At 37.8% G+C, this 18,534-nt stretch overlaps 1 protein-coding gene across 1 annotated transcript in view; it reads left to right on the top strand.

Annotated features, from left to right (window-relative positions):
- Positions 1-1,101: 1,101 nt before the first annotated feature.
- Positions 1,102-18,534, top strand: part of ctnnbl1 (catenin, beta like 1) — a 73,255-nt gene continuing 55,822 nt past the window's right edge. Inside the window, exons 1-6 of the mRNA XM_042492586.1 lie at positions 1,102-1,226; positions 2,179-2,418; positions 5,224-5,330; positions 6,155-6,294; positions 7,718-7,815; positions 13,242-13,335. Of these exons, the coding sequence (XP_042348520.1) occupies positions 1,197-1,226; positions 2,179-2,418; positions 5,224-5,330; positions 6,155-6,294; positions 7,718-7,815; positions 13,242-13,335 (709 nt within the window). The 5' untranslated portion in view covers positions 1,102-1,196. The remainder of the gene's footprint in view (positions 1,227-2,178; positions 2,419-5,223; positions 5,331-6,154; positions 6,295-7,717; positions 7,816-13,241; positions 13,336-18,534) is intronic.

Raw genomic sequence — 18,534 nt, 5'->3', positions numbered from 1 at the left:
TGAACTTTACAAAGCTTTTCAATACAACACCCAAACACACAATGGCCTCACAAATAACAAAACCATTTAATCTACAGCTCTCTAAGAGTGTCAACAAAAACTGATCACAAACTTCCCAAACATCAAATTCATTACACTGTTGTATTTTTAATTTGTTGTACATTTATTCATTTTCCTTGCACTATGATAAATGTTAGGCCTACATGTCTAAAGACATCACTTCAGTCAATATGCTTGTGATTATATAACCACAAGTATCACAAACTGAAAAAATCTGTTTAACCGTATGAGAACCCCGCTGCCCTGTCTGCTGGTGTCCTGCAATTTGTGTTTGTCAGGGATCATTAAACATGAGACACATCTGGGCACATCTGTTCTACCCGCTATGGTGACATGACTCATTGACTCCTATCATCATCTAAGGCAAAACTGGATTGGGAAATCAGAATGCAGTCTGCTTCACCACAAAGCTTAAATTAACCACAGTGTTATTTGATGACAAATATTTTAGAATACATGGGTGAATTAGTGGCATCTGGAACTGTATTGGAGAGACTAACATAAGCACAGAGAGGGCAGGAGAATTTAAAATTTGTTGTTGAAATCTGTATTGGAGTATCCCGTAATTGTGTAGTTTTGTTTTTCTTATTTTAGGTGTGCTTTATGCATGTATGTATGTATTTATTTATTTATTTTCCATTTAATTTATTTACTTAATTAAATACATTACAAATGAGAATTTTAATGTGTGAATTATATGTAAAACTCATTAAAAATATTGTTTCAAAATATTACACAATAAGTAATCTAAATGAGGTTTGCAATCTTGCTTGAAGCATGCCTGTGCATATAAACTTTATACAAAATTGATATATTTTATAAATTTTAAAGGATAAAAAGAGGAAAACGTTATTAAGTGGATTGCCTACATGATTTGTCCAGCTTTACAGAAATAAGTTAATGGTTCATGAGTTGCACAGACTTTAATAAACGAGTTGTAATAATATTATGAGTAACAGACACAGTTTACGACAGTATCTTGCTACGACAGTAAACACAAACGATTTACGGCAAGCATGTGTATGTGGAAAGCTTGTTGTTAGCCGTTTCTCTAACTGCTGAATTTCCGCTGTTATTTATTTCCCAACTTGAACAAAACATTCTTACCTTTCACGTCAGGTTTTTAACTTGGAAGCATGGATGTTGGAGAGCTCCTGAACTATCAGGTAAGCATCTTATCCTGCACAGAGGTGTTTAGGACCTTAGCTAATCCTAACTTCTCTCATTCATTGAATTGCTACTAGTTACTGATAGCCGTTAGCAGCCTTTAGCTTAGTCGTATTATTTACCTCGTTTTGTCCGTTTGCGTGAGTTAGATAACCGCCACTGAAATGCATTAAGTTAAACTTGTGTACCAGTGCATGACAAACGCTCAACCCAACTCCAGTCACTGCCTTTCGGTAAATAACGATAGCAGTTAGCATGCTAACTAGACAGGTTGCTAGGTATTTAGCTGGAGTAAATGAGTGGTGACGCTACTACAATATCATACACTGATGCAAGCTGTTATTGCCTAAGGTAATTTTGCATACAGAATAATTTACAGAAACACATATGCATTTGTTCAGTGGGTCGGCATGTTTAGTAAAATTACGTCTCCTTATTGTATGCCAATGTCCCTTTGAAATTTCCACAGTTGATGGAGTTTGGCTATTTTATCAGACCTACACAATTAATGTCCTAAGAAGCAATGCATTTTACAAATCGTTAGTGTTCATTTGCAAATTCGGCTAACGAGTGACCCCTCTGAATAACATTTATTTCAGTAAAACTGCCTGTTGCAGCGAGAAGTTGTCATTTTCAGAGCAGCTTTTACAATTCACAATGATTCATGAAAGTTCCCGATGTAGTGTTTCCTGACTAAATTTCTTTAGCTGTCAGTGTTCTGTTTTGTCAGTGGCATCAACGTATTCACATGTGAGATATAGTAATGCATTGCAATGCATTGCTAATCTCAAATACATTCTTAGCAATGAAATGAGAGACAGAATAGTTTGAAGTTTTACATTATTTTCTTTTAGCTACATTTTTGTTATTTCCACACCTCACGACATCCCTCTGTTTACAAACGGACATTATTCCTGTGTACATCATAAATTGTCATCTTTCATCTCTCAGCCTGATAGAGGAGCAAAGCGTCCCAGGGAGGAGGATGGAGGAGCAGCGGGAGGCGATGAGGACTCCAGGGGAGGCAAGCAGCAGAAAGGACTGAGTGCCAGGGATTTGGCCAGATATCGGGAAGCAGCAGCAGCAGCCGGGCTTGAAGGAGGGGGTGAAATGAGGGAGACTGAGGAGCTAACTGGAGACAAGAAGAAGATCCTGGAGAAACTGATGGACCAGGATGAAGAAGAACCTGAGGTGGGTCCGATTATTCATATAATAATGACAGAATTGTTACCTTCTTTTCTTTGCTAAGTGTCACATTTCAAACCCAAACAATAGTATCTTAAGCATTTGTCTGAAAATGTCTTCCTGTCTTATTATGCTCATGTAAACAGTCTATTTTACTAATGAAGTGCAACATGATTTGTTGCAACTTACAAAAACATGAACATGAACACATAATTTTTTTTTATTATGATTTCACAGCAAGACACTTATTGCTGTCTCCCATAAAAAGCAATTACACTATTTAAACCACGTGTATAATGCATTTGCAGGTGTTGCTACTGTTTTTTAATTGTTGATTTTGTTGACCTACTTGTCTGCAACGTGTTGTAGGAAAAAAATAGCATTGATGTTGAATTGTCAACACTTAGTGACTCATTACCCATCATCCACAACTACTGTTCCTCTTAGAAGAACAAGTTTGTGTTCAGTATAGTGTGCTTTTAGTTGCAAAACTCAGAGAAAAATCTAATCGAGTTTCCATTGCTCAGTGAAAATACATAATGTGCTGCAACATTGCAGGCATGTTTGTTTCTATTACTCTTGTTAGTCTCCTTGGCTTTGTCCCCCTGTAAGCCTCTGCATAGGTGGTTGAAGCCAGAAGCTTAATCCAGCCTGGCTCACATTTAGATATGCAGGGAAACTTTGCTGTGCAGCAGAATGTTTGACCTTTCCTCGCAGAATGTCCTCCTCTAGAGTGCCGTCTAGTGTAGTCCAGGGCTGCAACTAAAGATGACTTTCATTGTCAATTATTCTGTTGAAAGGTTTCATGCTTAATTGATTATTTGCCGATCAGTGTTTCTCAAAGCCAAGATAACGCCCTCAAATGTCTTGTTTTTGCTGCAACTCAGAGATATTCAGTTTACTGTTGCAGAGAAGTAAAGAAACCAGAAAACATTTATGTTTGGGAATCTTTAATGAGAGAGATTTGATGTAAAAAAAACTCACACAGATTGATTCAGGTAATAGTTGACAACTAATCAATCGAGCATAGCAGCTGTAGTGTAATCTTTGGCTATGTTTGAACCATCTGTTTTGTTTAGGAAGGTTCCTAACTGAGTAAAAGGACATGTGAGTATCTAAGCAGCAGTCAGGATAAGAGCAGGCTGAGTTCACAATAATTTTAACTAAATACCTTGCCACGATACTGCACTGATATAGAGTTGATTATTGGTGCTGTCACAAAAAATTACAAATTGCGATTTTTTGCTAAATAATCGTCAGTAATGTAGACATAATGACTAAGTGGGTAAAAGCAAATAATGGGACAGTTACAACTATTTAATAAGCTCAGAAAATTGCAGCACTTTACTTTAATGCAGCCTTTAAAACCAGGAAAAGACAACACTAACATTACGATACAAAGTCACCTTAAGTGACGCACCATTCACAGTAACAAGCAATATGCCTATCTTGAGTTAATTAAATAACATGATTTATCTATTTAAATTATTTTCATATAATAATACTAATTGAAATCCATGTCTTAAAATATAGGTGAACTGGAGGATGAGACGGAGCAGCCTTTGTTATTGTTTTATTTCGTTTGACTTTTTTGACTGGTAGCATATCTTCCTTATTTTATTTAAAAATTCATTTTTTTTACAGGGTTGTCCACGTTTATACTGTAAAGATTGCATGTAACAACACAGTAAGATTGCATGTGGCAATGTATCTGAGATGCGCTGTTGTCACAAAATGTAAATACAAGACAAACTGATCTATATTTGAATCTACAACCAAGATTTTCTGTATATCAGTGACACAATTTGAGTGTAGCCAAAGACTAGTGTGATCATGCCTGCAGGTCTAAGTTAAATTTGGGTTGTTTATGCCCGAGTCTAAGTTACTTATGGCAAGTTGAGTTCAGACATAAAATACTACAGCAGTGAAAAGTAGGGGTCGACAGATTATCGGCCTGGCTGGTTATTGGAGCTGATATTTGGCATTTTGCCCATTATCTGTATCATTTTATTTTAATGATTGACGATAAAATCAATTAATTAAAAAGTGCAAAGAAATTGTCAGCATTAGGAGGAACTTTTACTTTGTAAAACCTCAGGGACTATTTTCTTTAGTAATTTTTTTATTAAAATTTTACTTGACTTTATAGACAAAGTTGCTGGGAACTTTCTGTATATGATGTTGGTCATTTTAGTTTTGATTATACATTTCCAAATATTGGTTATGGGTGTCATTAACTTCTAGTAATCGGTATTGGCTCTGAAAAACTATCGGTTGTCCCATAGTGAAAAGGATGCGACTTCAGGAAAAATATACATGAAAATTGTTCGGATCAGGGAATTTTAGTGTGGTTGTTTCTAAGGAAAAAAGAAGTCCTTGTCAGTACCAGTGTGGCCATATTATGCGGTGCATTAGAAAACTGCACATCTATTATCCCGTTATTATTTTTATCCGATGCTGCAGCCTTTTCAAGTATTCACTGTGTCAAGAGCTACTCAGAGGAAAGTGCTGCACTGTTCCATTATGTCAGACAATTGTAATTTCCTAACCTGTCATTATCTGTCCAACACTTTACAGGCTTTTAAGCCATCAGGAGGTCAAACACATCCCCTTTGCGGCAAAATGCTCTCACACTCCCCGTGATTGTAGGAAACTTCTGGCTATTCTGCTCCACCCACATAATTAGGGTGACCCTGATGTCTCTCTGTTGATATCGCAGCAATTGCCGAAATAAAAGCCTTCTTTCTTTTCTTTTTCTCTGTCTTCCATTTTAAATCTTGCCCTCCCCTTCCCCCGATGCATGAATAACAGGCAGAACCAGTGGATGAAAGTTCAGTGAAGAAAATGATCCTGACCTTTGAGAAACGGTCGTACAAAAATCAGGAACTGAGGATTAAGTTTCCGGACAACCCAGAAAAGTAAGCCAATTACCGACTCGCCACAATGTTTTGCTGTCTTGGTCGTGTATAAGGATTTCATTAAAACTCATTTAAATAACTGACGTACTGTTTTGTTATTTAAGCCAAATGAATGTGGACTTACCAAAGCTTATTACAGTTTTCTTAGACGCTTTAACACAATTTGTGCTAACCCTTTGAAACCTGAGCAAATTGCTTTGATTTCTTTCAAAAACAAGGGGAGAAAGCAACGAGCAACTAAACGAGGCATGGTCCAAAAAGCAGCAAAAAATAATTATAGAAAACTTCATTAAAAAAAAAAGTTCACTATAATTAATTTCTAATTATTAAAAAGTTTGATTAATTAAAAAAAACTTGATTAAAAAATCTCAAATTTATTTTAAATACATAATACTTAATATGATTAATATAGTTTTTGGAACATGTTGCACTTTTTTGATGATTTTCTAATCATCCTCACCCTTTTTAAAACATTTTTTTTGTCTTTTTTTGTAACCTTTTATAATTTTGTCACAATTTGTTGGACGTTTCTTGCAATGTTGGGCATTCCCCTTTTTACCCCATGTTTTTGAAAGAAATCAAAGCAGTTTTCACGATTTTTAAATGGTTAAATAGTTTGTGAAAACACAGCACAAGGAAACTGATGTCAATCCAGGTTTGAAAAGGGTTAAATTTATACTGTGTCTTATTATCAGCTAAACAAAATGTAAAAAGAAAGCAGTCTAGCACTTACAGTGTGATAACCAAACTGCTCTACTGCACTTCGATTAATGGTAACTTAGCACGCTAACATGCTAACCAAAATGTCCTGCTCCTTAAACCAGGTTCATGGAGTCGGAGCTGGATCTAAACGACATCATCCAGGAGATGCACGTGATCGCCACGATGCCAGACCTCTACCACCTGCTGGTGGAGCTGAACGCCGTCCACTCTCTGCTGGGCCTCCTCAGTCATGAGAACACGGATATCCTTTCACTTCAAATTGATTCAGACTGTCTGTACATTGTAATCTGGTCATCCTGTATATAGAATTTATAATATAACGTTGTTTTTAAAGGATAAGTCTGGTGGAAAGACCAAAAATCACTACAGTAGGGCTCATGCAGCTAAAACCTGACATAGAGTATTCCTCTGTACTACAGAGTTTCAAAAATACAGCTACTGCAGTTTATTTCGAGTCAATACCACATACAGATGCACCAAATCGACAGTTAAAAAAAAACTCCCAAATAATTGTATTTTTTCTAATTATTCAGCAATGTTGCTTAAAACTACACTGCTTGTATGTTTCATGACATCACTGCAGGATGTCAGCATGAATAAGTAGTAGGCCTTAAAAGTCATTAAATTGTCTTTTATTTGAATTTGAGGTTTTAATTGCCACAAATTGATCAGATTCAGTTTAGCCATCTTTTAGTTTCTTTTTTGCCAAGTGAGTCAAGTTCCTTTGCGTGAAAATCCAAATTTCTTATGTTTCAAATCTAAACCTACAGCAAGGGTTGGGCGATATGGCTTTAAGATAATATCACAATATTTTTAAGCTATATCATAATACATGATATATAACTTGATATTTTAGATCTTCTCTCAACAACTGTAAACTACTAAAATACGATATTATTAACCCTGTTTCGACATCAGTTTTCTTGTGCTGCGTTCAGATGCCTTTTACAAACTAGTTAACCCTCAAAGACATGGGGACAAAGGCAACGAGGAACTTGGCAAGAAATGTCCCACAAATTGTAGAAATAACTAAAAGGTAGCAAAGAAAATGAACCAAAATTAGTTTCTAAAAAAGTGGGAGAATTATTAGAAAATTACGAACATGTTCAGAAAACTATATTCATAGTCATTATAGTTATATATTTAACATTAAATTACAGAAAAATACTTTACTACATATATTTACATGTATAACATATATTTTTAAGATTTTCTGCACTTTATTTGTTCATGTTTTTACTTTTATTTTGTTATTTATTTTCAGGTAATTTTGTTGGAACTACTTAGCTTCATACAAAACTGCAATGCTTAAATTAACAAAAATGTTATTCATCCATCCAGACAGGGTCAGAGAGTCAGAACGTTTTGAGAGACTGAACAACACACTGCTGTTTTTTGTCTGTTCATGGACTTGTTTTTTACAATACAAGCAGCATAGAATATCACCAGCCTTATTGTTTAATTATGATACAAAAATATATACATTGCATTTTCATTAAAACTATGTAATATATCTGTACATTTTACTATTGTATGCACTAGGATTTGGCAAGGAAGAAGAATGATGCATCTAATTGATCCTTTTTTTAAAAAAAAGTCAATTGTTGTGCTAAATCAATGCATTGCTCTTTTCCGACATGCTTATTGTCCTTAGCCTGACCCACATGTTGCCATAGCAGTCGTTGACCTGCTGCAGGAGCTGACAGATATCGACACACTCCATGAGAGCGAGGAGGGTGCTGAGGTGCTCATAGATGCTCTGGTGAGTTCAGGATTTACATCATTCTTTGATGGTATTGATGAAGCAGCACTCTGTGGAGTCAATACTTAAGTTTCTGGGCTCTGGCATCCAAACCGGGCTGATGAGTGGTGTTAATGAATCAAAAGCAAGACTTCGGCTGGCTCTAGAAAGACATGCAGACATTTTGAGATGTCTATTTTATTTTGCTTTTGCAGAGACAAGCTTCATGAGTAGCATTTAGAAAGCCTATCGCTGATCTGCAGCTTCTTTGTGATAGATACGAAGCTGAAATGTTTGAAGTGAAAGCAGAGTGGAGAGAGCTCCTGTCAAGTCATTTGATGTTAGCCTTCGCAAGTGACATGGCACGGCTCGGTGGTGACCTCAGATACCCCTTAGTAAAATTCATTTATGGGCACCTTTCAGGACACTCAGGGTCACCTTACAGATACAGCAATAATATAACAACAAAATATTAGGAGACAAGTCAAACAATATACACAAAAATGCTAAAAAATAAGTATAAGGTCATCAACAATGGTCACACAGAATAGGCAAGTCTAAAAAAGGTGTGTTTTGAGGCAAGGTTTGAAGATGGGTAGAGAGTCAATATCACGGATAGTTTGTGGGAGAGAGCGTTCCAGAGATGAGCTGTACATGGGACAGGTTCTGTTCCGGTTACCGTATTTAATTTTGAACCCTCTATTTGGAGCATTTGGACAAAAAAAATGCTCTTACTACTGTCACGCTAATAATGTAATTAACCTATTTTATGAAATATGGACACGACTGTTACATTAGAATGTCATCAATATTTTAGCCACAACAATGCCAGAATTAACAGCAGGGTTTTGTAAGACTTGGGCACAGTGATTGTCCTTTTCCTTTCTCTCCGTCCCCAACTTCTTGTGAGAGTCCAAAGTAAAAATGAAACACTTCAGAGATGACACAGTGTAGCTTACCGGTAGTTTGCAGCTGCACTTTTGTGGAAGAGGCACAGTCCTGAGAGCTGTTAGCTTGCCAACCCTTGGCAATGAGCCAAAAAGTCTGTCGTTTGTAGTTTGATCCTCCAAAACGTCATCCTCCTCTCTGTAAATTTCACAGCAAAACACTTGACTCCTAGGCCGTCTGTCCCCGTTAGCTGGCTGCACCACAGTAGCTTTTGAGTGTGCACTGCACTATTATGTCATAATATATCATTGAAATTATATTATCATTATATCGGTGGCGTAAAACGGCCTAAAGTAGTTATCATGACAGGCGTTGGCTCTGCCTCTGGAATCTGGAATCAAGCTTGTTGGCCAACTTCTGCAAAGCTTTGAGACGTCGTCCAGCACGTTTGCAGATGTTAGACAGATGGCTGGGTCCACTGGAGTTTTCTGTCAAGCTGTTGCCAAGGTGCTGCTTCAGACCAGTGTCTTTTACAATAGATATACTGATTGATACTATGCATTTTTTTCTGTCTGCATGGGAGATCACTAACAGATTATTGAATGTAGAATTTGGTTAAAAAAAAATTAGAAGTTTGGTTTTAATGTTATTATAAAACATAAAACTTTGGAAGCTTATTGTTATTACATGTATGTAACTACGCTGTGCTTTCTGTCATGGGTAAATTATTATTATTAAACTTGTTTGCATTTTTTTTGGCTATATGACAGTTTGAGTTGTGGCAATGAAGTAAATTTTGAATTGAATTCACAAAGTGACAAGAAGATGGTCAAGGGGGAGCAAAAACTACTTTCAAAGTGTAATGTCAGCTATATAATTATAGCATCTGCTCTCACACTTTTCAGTTATTTAAAGCTTTCCTTTGTCACCTCCAGCTGTCTGTTGGCATCAGCTCTATGTTCACGTCTTCTCTCTCCGTCTCTGTGTACATTTAGCCCTCTCTCCCTCTCTTTTTTGTCGATGAGCCTGTCGTGCCGTCTATGAACCAGGGAAGATTTTTTGATACCCTATTATGTGAGCTGACATTTAGAGCGACACAGACAAAGGTCAAACTACAATAATGTACTGATATTCCTATAATGGAGGAAAGAACTGTGTGGCCCCGCTCCTTCCCGGCTGTCACTACAACACTTCATCAAAGAATCTGTTGGCTTGAGTGTGCCAAGTCTAGTGCCAGGCGCCCAAACGGCATTCATCATGGCACTTGTTTCTCGCTGCAATGGGTTACCTGTTTGGTCTGATTTTTCAAGGCTGTTTGGGCAGTCTAACTACATATTTTACTCCTTTTTCAGTTAAGTGTAAAAGACATTACTGTGAGGAACACAGTGATATATATGACATTGAATTATTTTAAATCGGTGTATTGTAGGACACATTGTTTAACAGATAAGCAATGATTAGTTTGCTTTAAGCCAATGTGCGCTTTGGTGACGCTGTTTTATACAATATACTGTATATTAATTATTTTCCTTTTTTTCCTCAAATTACAAAACTTTTGGTTTAACCCTTTGATGTGTATGACCATTCTCGTGAACTAATCATAATTTAGAGAGTAGACAGCTCATATATGACATTTCAAATGGCTCTTATTTGAAATTCTATATCAGATTTGTCCTAATAATGTCTGACTGACTCTCTAAGGTGGTTAACTGTTATTTTGAAGTCAGATTGGTCTTTGGAAATGAATTCTTTATTATTATGTTTGACTATTTATCCATTTGAAATTCAAGTTTTCTCTAAAATACAGTTTACATGTGGTCGACTTATTTATTTAAGAAAAGATTAGATTTCACTTTATTGTCAGGATGAAATTCTGAAATTGTCTTGCGTTCCAGGAGGCCTGCTCTTTCACATAAATAGGAAAATACGAAGCAACACATAAATATAACATTTAACCAAACAACAAAACCATAGTACAAAAGGTAAAAATCCAATCAGACATTAAAAAAAAGCGACTGCAATGCAACTAATCAATCATTCCTATTACATTTAGTGTTCGACCCAGGTATACTGAGAGTACTCAGAAACCATACTCTGGTTTAAAAGCGTGACAGACTGAAGAACAAAAGAATGTCTCAACGTGATCAATCGAGCCCGTGGGACTCTAATCTTTTGTGTGATGGCAAAAGCTGATATTCCTCAAATAAAATCTAAGACGGATCAGACGAAATATTGACTGTATTTTTATGTTCTTTCTGATATTAAGGACAGACTGGTTGACTTATTGAATAAATGTGAAATTGCTATTGTATAGGTTATGTATATATTCATGTTCTGGAAAACAATGGTTTAACTGTCTTTTTTGAAGTAGATGCTGGCTTGACTGCAGTGTTCTTTAGTGGGTGGTATTTTAAGCAACAGAACAGATTTAGATGGTACTGCTACAGTCATACATGCATATTTTCTATATTTTACTGGTGGAGGTGTGTGTGTGTGTGTGTGTGTGTGAGTGTGTGAGTGTGTGAGTGTGTGTGTGTGTGTGTGTGTGTCAACACAACCTGTTTTGAACACCTTAATAAATGAATAAAATGTGCAAGTAATATCTCGATATGACGGTATGGTCATCTGCCATATTGCACATAAAAATGAAATTTGCGCATATTGGATATATTCTATACATCACCCACCTCTAAGACAGAGCTGAGTGTTTTTTAGAGATGAGAAAAAGTCAGACTTTTAAAGGAGCACTCTTGACCTGCACTGACCAACACAGAAAAAGGCGAGGCGGAGTGTATCGCTGTGTCGGCAGTTGTTTGGCTCCAAACCACAGCACTCCTTTATTTGTCACCAGATCCACAAACACATCCACACACACACATCTGTCCTTAGAGATTGTCTAACCTACATGTGCTTGAGGATTCAAACAACACTCTGCATGTCAAAACACTATAGACCATTTGACGTTGTAATCATAATAATATTGCTTTTCCATGTTGTTGGTTGATAATATTGTCATTTTTGACTAAAAAATAATATATCTTTCTGATTCAAATGTACCACAAGGTGTTTTTCTTTTATCCGGCTAGCTGGTTGGTTAGTGTTTGACAGGAAGTATTGTGGGGACAATTGGATAAATGTGAAAGACCCTTGACAGAAACACTGCTCTGTGTGTGTGTGTGTGTGTGTGTGTGTGTGTGTGTGTGTGTGTGTGTGTGTGTGTGTGTGTGTGTGTGTGTGTGTGTGTGTGTGTGTGTGTGTGTGTGTGTGTGTGTGTGTGTGTTTGTTTTGGCCTGTGATGTGATAGTGGGCTAGACAGTACCTCAGGTGGCTTTTTGCAGTGCTCGCTGGATAAAGGCATTATATAAATGCAGTCCATTTACCATGCAATGGAGCGCCCATAAAGCACACTCTTCTTTACAGCTGCTTCCAAGGGAAACGGTTCGAGGGCAGCAAGGCTCGGTTGAATCCATTTCTCTCTGCTCTTTGCTGTAATGCCCCCAGCTCCTCTGTCCTTGTTGCCAGAAGGCCAGGTGGTATCCTTGATAAGATGAATCAAAATGATCCACGACGGTCTCCGGTGACTCATAAATCTGTGTCGACTGTCCGTCTTCTTTCATCTGTAATAGTACTTTTATCCAGCCAGTCGGCACCCCGCGAGCTCTGTTTAGTTATGAGTCTCCAATCTTGACTTGACTGATAACACTTGGACACGTTCAAAGAAGCTCAGACAGGAACTGAGTTTCTTTTGCCAAGACTGAGGCTTAAAAGTGAGCACTCACTTTGTCATCTGTGCCTCTGCTTTTTTTTCTTTTTTTTGAGCTTATGAAATGAGTTTGTCATTTTTCTTCACATCATCATATTGCAAAATATAAAGATAAGAACTCAGCTGACACACATACAACACAGTGGAAAATGTTAAAAGTTGTGAGATATGAAACATGTTTTGATCTTTCAAGTAGATAATGATGTAAAATGTGTTAATGATGAGAAATTTGTTAGAACTGTGTTCTCAACCTCCTCAGTCATACTTCATATTATGCAGCAGTCATGATGAGAGGGGGAAACATGTTTCTGGGTAGAGTGATGTCACGCACATGTCATTTTAACATAAGAAGAGCTTTATATGTGCATACTTTTTAACTGTTACTGAGTATTAGCATTGCATCAAAATGTGTCTTATATCCAAATTATATGTTTTATAGCACCTACAGACATGGCCAAATTTGTTGGTACCCTTATAGCTCATTGAAACAATGTTTCAATCCTCCTGAAAACTGATCAAGTTAAAAGCAATTGTCTCATGTATACTGTGTGCCTTCGGTATGTCATAGAGTAAAGTATCTAAGTAAATGTCTATTTTCATTAAATATTGAATTAACAATAACGGATGCCAATTACTTTTGTCAGTGTCAAGTTATTTCAGAGAAAATTGTTGGTTCTTCTATTTTCAGAGTTCCAATACATTTGTCCACATCTGTATGTAGACTTGGATTTTTCTTTTGATGTGGCAAACTTTTCAAAAGAACCAGAACTTGATTTTGATCTTTCTGTGTTTGCAGTTGGAGGGTCAGGTGGTGGCCTTGCTGGTGCAGAATATGGAGCGGCTTGATGAACAGGTGAAGGAGGAGGCTGATGGCATCTATAACACACTGGGTAAGGAGATGTTTCAGGAGAACGTTTCAACCGTGATACTTCATTTTTTGTTTGTCTTGAAGCAACACAAACAAAAATGTTATGTGGTTGTCCACTTTAAATCCTATACTGGATTTGTAATGGACCATATTAAAAGAAACACTCCCTAACGTCACGTCTTTTTCAGCATCTTTTGCTCCTGTAACCAGTTTTGTCCAGGCTGAAAAACAGTAAAGTTTATTATGGGCTGTATGCAGTTTATTTTTAGCTACTGGGCTTTCATAAATATAAGCTTGATTTTTTTCTCCCACATTACCAAACTGTCATTGACCATAAACTCAAGGGTATAGGTGACCAAAACTTCGTATGCTGGAGCAGATGGATTTTCTGAAATGGTTAATGTACACAGACAGAGCCACAGCCATCCACTGTCACCAGCCCAGAATGCGTCTGAATCAAACAGCTGAAAGCTTGGCATACTGCTTTCAAACATTCATCGTGTTTTGAACTGAATCCCGGAGCAGTGAGACCGACCAACAAAGGCGGTGCCAGGAATGAAATATGGAGCTGTTTTACAAAGACAGTTGCTGTACTGTTGTTAAGTAACTTGACATGAAGTGTCTCAGCGTTTCACTGTTTACATTATATTAAAAAAAGTCACAAATTTGCAAAAAAGCATCAGCAGATGTTAACCAACCAACACAAGCGACACAGTGTTTCCCACAGAATTAGAATTGGAGGGGTAGCAAACTTCGCTTTTAAATTTTTTTTTCGTGTGTGTATCCTTTGTGTCATTCTGTGTCGCTACTCTAAATTCGGTTGTTTTTGCAGATGTGTGAACACAGCACAGGATCTCTTCATGAGATCTTTTTTTGATCTGCCGATTGAGATTAGATTAATGTACGAGAGGAGCAGCTGTTTCAGAGCCAAAGTTATGGAAACTTTTAGACTCAACGCAATCTATGGTTAAGTTTCACTTTAACTGCGCCAGGGTTTTTTACTGCTCCATCTGTGGCCAGAGTACACTCTGCGCTCTGACAATTTGGTGCAATGTGTAATCAAACAGTGTGTATATATATATATATATATATATATATATATATATATATATATTCTAATAGCCCTGTTAATAACAGCCTAAAAAAATAGAAACCAGCACGTGGTGGCAGATGTGCCACCACACATAAATAAATGTGTGAGAAACCCTGACTCACATTCCCTGCATTATTTGTTGACAGGAAGTTAGAGACAAACAATAGTGATGGAGCACCTTCTTATTGCTGAAACACACAAGCAGGGTCCAAAATTAGCAACCACCAAGCACCAAATATGGATAGATTTTTCATTTGGTGAGTAAAGGAGGCTATCCACCACAAATGTTTGTATCAAAATAGTATTAAACTCTGTGGAAAGTCTCTGTCACGTTTTGTGTCATTTAGGAGCGCACTGCTCTGGTGGCCCTAAGCTGCTCACTTGTTTGCGCTGCTAATGTGCTGCTGCTACCTTTCACAATAAAAGCCCCGGACATATTCACTGCATCACCGTTAACCAGAGTGAACTTATCCACAGGGTGAGGTTGTGGTAATGAGCTGTTCAACATATTTAATTAACCTTGCTTCAGGTTTTGCTCTGGCCTTGTCTTTAAGTTTGCATTTAACATAACACATTTTTATCTCAAAGAAATGTACTGAAACTCATGTATATGTGAAACAAAAAAGGTAATTTATTATTTTGGTTGGTAAAATAAATGCTTGGCAGGTGGATTTTTTCCTTCTGCCATCCACCTTGGCCAGTGAAGACCATTTCAAACACTGTGCGCAAGGTCAATAAGACAAACATGCTATTAACTAATCTACCTATACATGTCAGCAAAGCAAGACATGTTCCTATGAGCAGTACAACCACTAAAGAACTAGACTGAAAGGTGCTTTCAGTACATTCATTTATATTCAAAACATGTGGGACAAATATCTGGCAGAAATCTAGGACAAATTTCACTGCAAAGCCTCTGTGCTTCTATACTGCACATGATAAAAAAACAGGCTTGGATAAAGATAGCAGCTCGGAAGAATTTGAATATTCACAGCAAGAATAATTGATCAGCCTTGTCGTGTTTAGTACAGAAACATGACAAGCTCTTCCAGAGGGAGCTGTGCCTTTAAGGTGTGCGTGAGCAAGTGTTAGAGCTTTGGGCAGTGCAGTGACAGCGAGTCCTCCTGGACCTGCTTTTGACATTACACAGAGGGCGTAGACTAACTTTATTTGTATTCTTTAAGCCTTAACAGTGCGTCCCCCCCCTGCCAAGTGTCCTCGACTTTTTCCTGTGACAGCGAAGGGAAGGCGTCAGTGTCTTATTTGAATGTTTTGGCAAAGAAGAAGCACTTTTTAAACACAGTTTTTTTTTTTAAATCTGAGGCATTCTGGAGAATCAGAATCGGTGTTTGTGGCATAGATTTGACAGCTTTAAAGGTGCATTTTGTCATTTTCAGCCACCCAGTCTCAACGAATTGGGGCCAGTATTTCAACACCTCAATGTCACATCTGAGATTCTTATGGAAAGAAGCCCTGCCAATCTTCTCTGCATTGTTCCACTATCATATGTGCCACCTGAGCAGGCATGCACATCCCTCGCCAACAGCTTTACAGTCAACTTGCACCATGGTGCCACAAGTTTCCCACTGTCGACATTATTTCGGTTGGTCTACTACTGGGTCCATACAGCTGAAATCATAACTCATAACCGGTCAAAATAAGGCTGCTGTCTTATGATCTTCACATGTGGAGTTTGTGTATAGTTTACTTTATAGCTTACTTAGCTTAGTTTTAGCAATGCTAAGTAACAAGAAAAAAGTCACTTCGCCATTTGAAGGTTTATGGCGAACTGTAAGCCTACAGTTTGTGTTGTTGTTAGTTACATTAAAGATATATTTTGGTAAAAAGCCCAACGTAGGATATTCCTTACCAATGTCAAAGAAATGTTGCAAGTTCAGCATCAAACTGCATCTTTTTACTCTCCAAGAGCTGTCACCAGTGCTGCAAAAAGCCACGCCAATATTAACTTTAGTTTTGCTTCTTCTTACATCGCTTCTTTTCTCCCGCCGCTGGCTGTTTAACAGTGGATATCTCTGCAGTGCAGTACATAGGCATCTTGGACAAAACGTCAAAGGTGCTATTTCTTCACACTGTTGATAGGGTTAGTAGTTTATTTTTTTAATGTTTGAAACTAAAATTATGTCTAGATCTCACAAAATACACCTTTAAATGTGGACACGCGGGCCAGCAGAGGACACGGGCCAGCAGATAGTTTGAGAAGTCATGCTCTCTGTATTTAGCCTCTCATGAATCAGACTTTTCTGCCTCTCAGCTCTTTTTGTGTCGAATGAGTCTACTGAGATGATTTTTTTTCTTTGTTGCCAGATTGAGGCCGAGTGTCAGGAGGGCTGTTTAGGTGTGTGTATTTGGCTCTTTGTGCGAGTGTGGGTTATATTGGGGGAGCAGTGCTTGTGCAAATCTTCTATTCAATTGTGTGTGTGTGTGTGTGTGTGTGCGCGTGTGTGTGTCTGTGTGTGTGTGTGTGTGTGTGTGCGTGTGTGCGTGCGTGTGTGCGTGCGTGTGTGTGTGCGTGTGCGTGTGTGTGTGTGTGTTATCAAGGGAGCTCTCCAAGCTTGAATAAGCCTTTTGTCTGCCTTGGCTGCTCTCTGCTCTGAGCCTGCCGTCCACCAGGATGCTGTCTGTCTGCTCTGTTTGAATCACTGATAAAGGCCCATCGTCTCTCTCCCTCAGCACCCTGCCTCTCCATCCTCTCCTCTGTTTCTTTCTCTCAACATTTCTCTATCATCTGCCGCCACTCTCTCCAGATGTTGCTCTGTTGTTTTTTCATTTGTTTTTTTATCAGTTCCCAACTCTCTCCAGCTTGTATGTTTTGTTGTCATCTTGCTGCATTCCCTGATTCCCTCACTCCTCGTGTCCTTCATTCCCTCAGTTTTCCATCCCTCATTTTTGACTTCCCACCTCTGTGCCTCCCTTCTGCTTTTTCTCTCAATTTATTTCCCTCCCCTCGATCCCTGTAGTTTTCCTCCTCTCCCTCCTTTCATCACCGCCCCACAGTCTCCTTCTCTCTCTCTCCGTCCCCTTCTGCTGCAGTCTGCTCAGATAGAGATATCATGTGGCAGAGACAGCTTTCTAATATAGATAGATAATATTAGAAGTAGTGGGAACAGAACCCAGACGAACCCTCTATAGAAAGATGTCTGTTGTATTTCACAGTTCTCCTTCAAAGTGTGTTTGCATACCATCTGTATGTTAATTTGTGACACTTAGAGAGCTTTGATTAAAGACTACACTGACGTGGGAGTATGTACTGAGACAGACACATTGTAACAGAGAAAACATGAGCCTGAAGGGCTGTCCACACCAAGAATGATAACTTATACTATATCTAGGACTGGGGGATATGTAAAAAATCAAATGTATTTTGTAACAAATACCTCAGTATTAATATTGCAGGGTTGGTTATTGGTTCTTTCACAAAATATTTACACAATGACATTTTTGATATATAATCATCAGTATTGTGAGTATAATGACTAAGTGGATAAAGGCAAATAATACAACAGTTAGACCAGTCTGGTAAGCTCAGCATATAACATCTGTGATGCAGCATTTAAAACCAGGAACAGACAACACTTACGATGTTACAAAATCTAAGATAATATCTAGTCTCATATATCTTGTAAATACAGAATATTGATATCATATTGATATATTTTCGAGCCCTAACTATAACAATAGCTATCATGATAGCTTGGGTTCCCGTGGGGCCTTGAAATCCTTTAACTTTAAGGAAAGGGGGAAAAATCAAGGCCCTAAAGTTTTTATAAAGAGACATAAATGAAGAGGGATCATTGAGGGATCAAGTGCTTGAATTAATTTTGAGCAAGGATAAAATTTAATTTTGAAATGTTATTTTTTTTTCTTACTTCAAAAAATCATAAATAAGTCACTTCATAAATACGCTACATTCAACTGACTGCAAGTGTGATGACAAATGTGAAGACTGAGAATCTGACAGCTAACCATTAGTTTGTAATCCTAATTTGTACGAATTCACAAAAACGTTTCTGTCCGAGGCCTCAACTGAGGGTATATGATGCTGAAACTGATCCAGTATCAGTGCTCGCTTTGTCCTAGAGAGTAAACACTCAATTGTAAATTGACATT

Source organism: Plectropomus leopardus, chromosome 8, assembly GCF_008729295.1.
Source record: "Plectropomus leopardus isolate mb chromosome 8, YSFRI_Pleo_2.0, whole genome shotgun sequence".
Classification (NCBI taxonomy): Eukaryota; Metazoa; Chordata; class Actinopteri; order Perciformes; family Serranidae; genus Plectropomus; species Plectropomus leopardus.
Note: the sequence above shows the minus strand (reverse complement) of the source record. Positions and strands in the feature narration are given on the sequence as shown.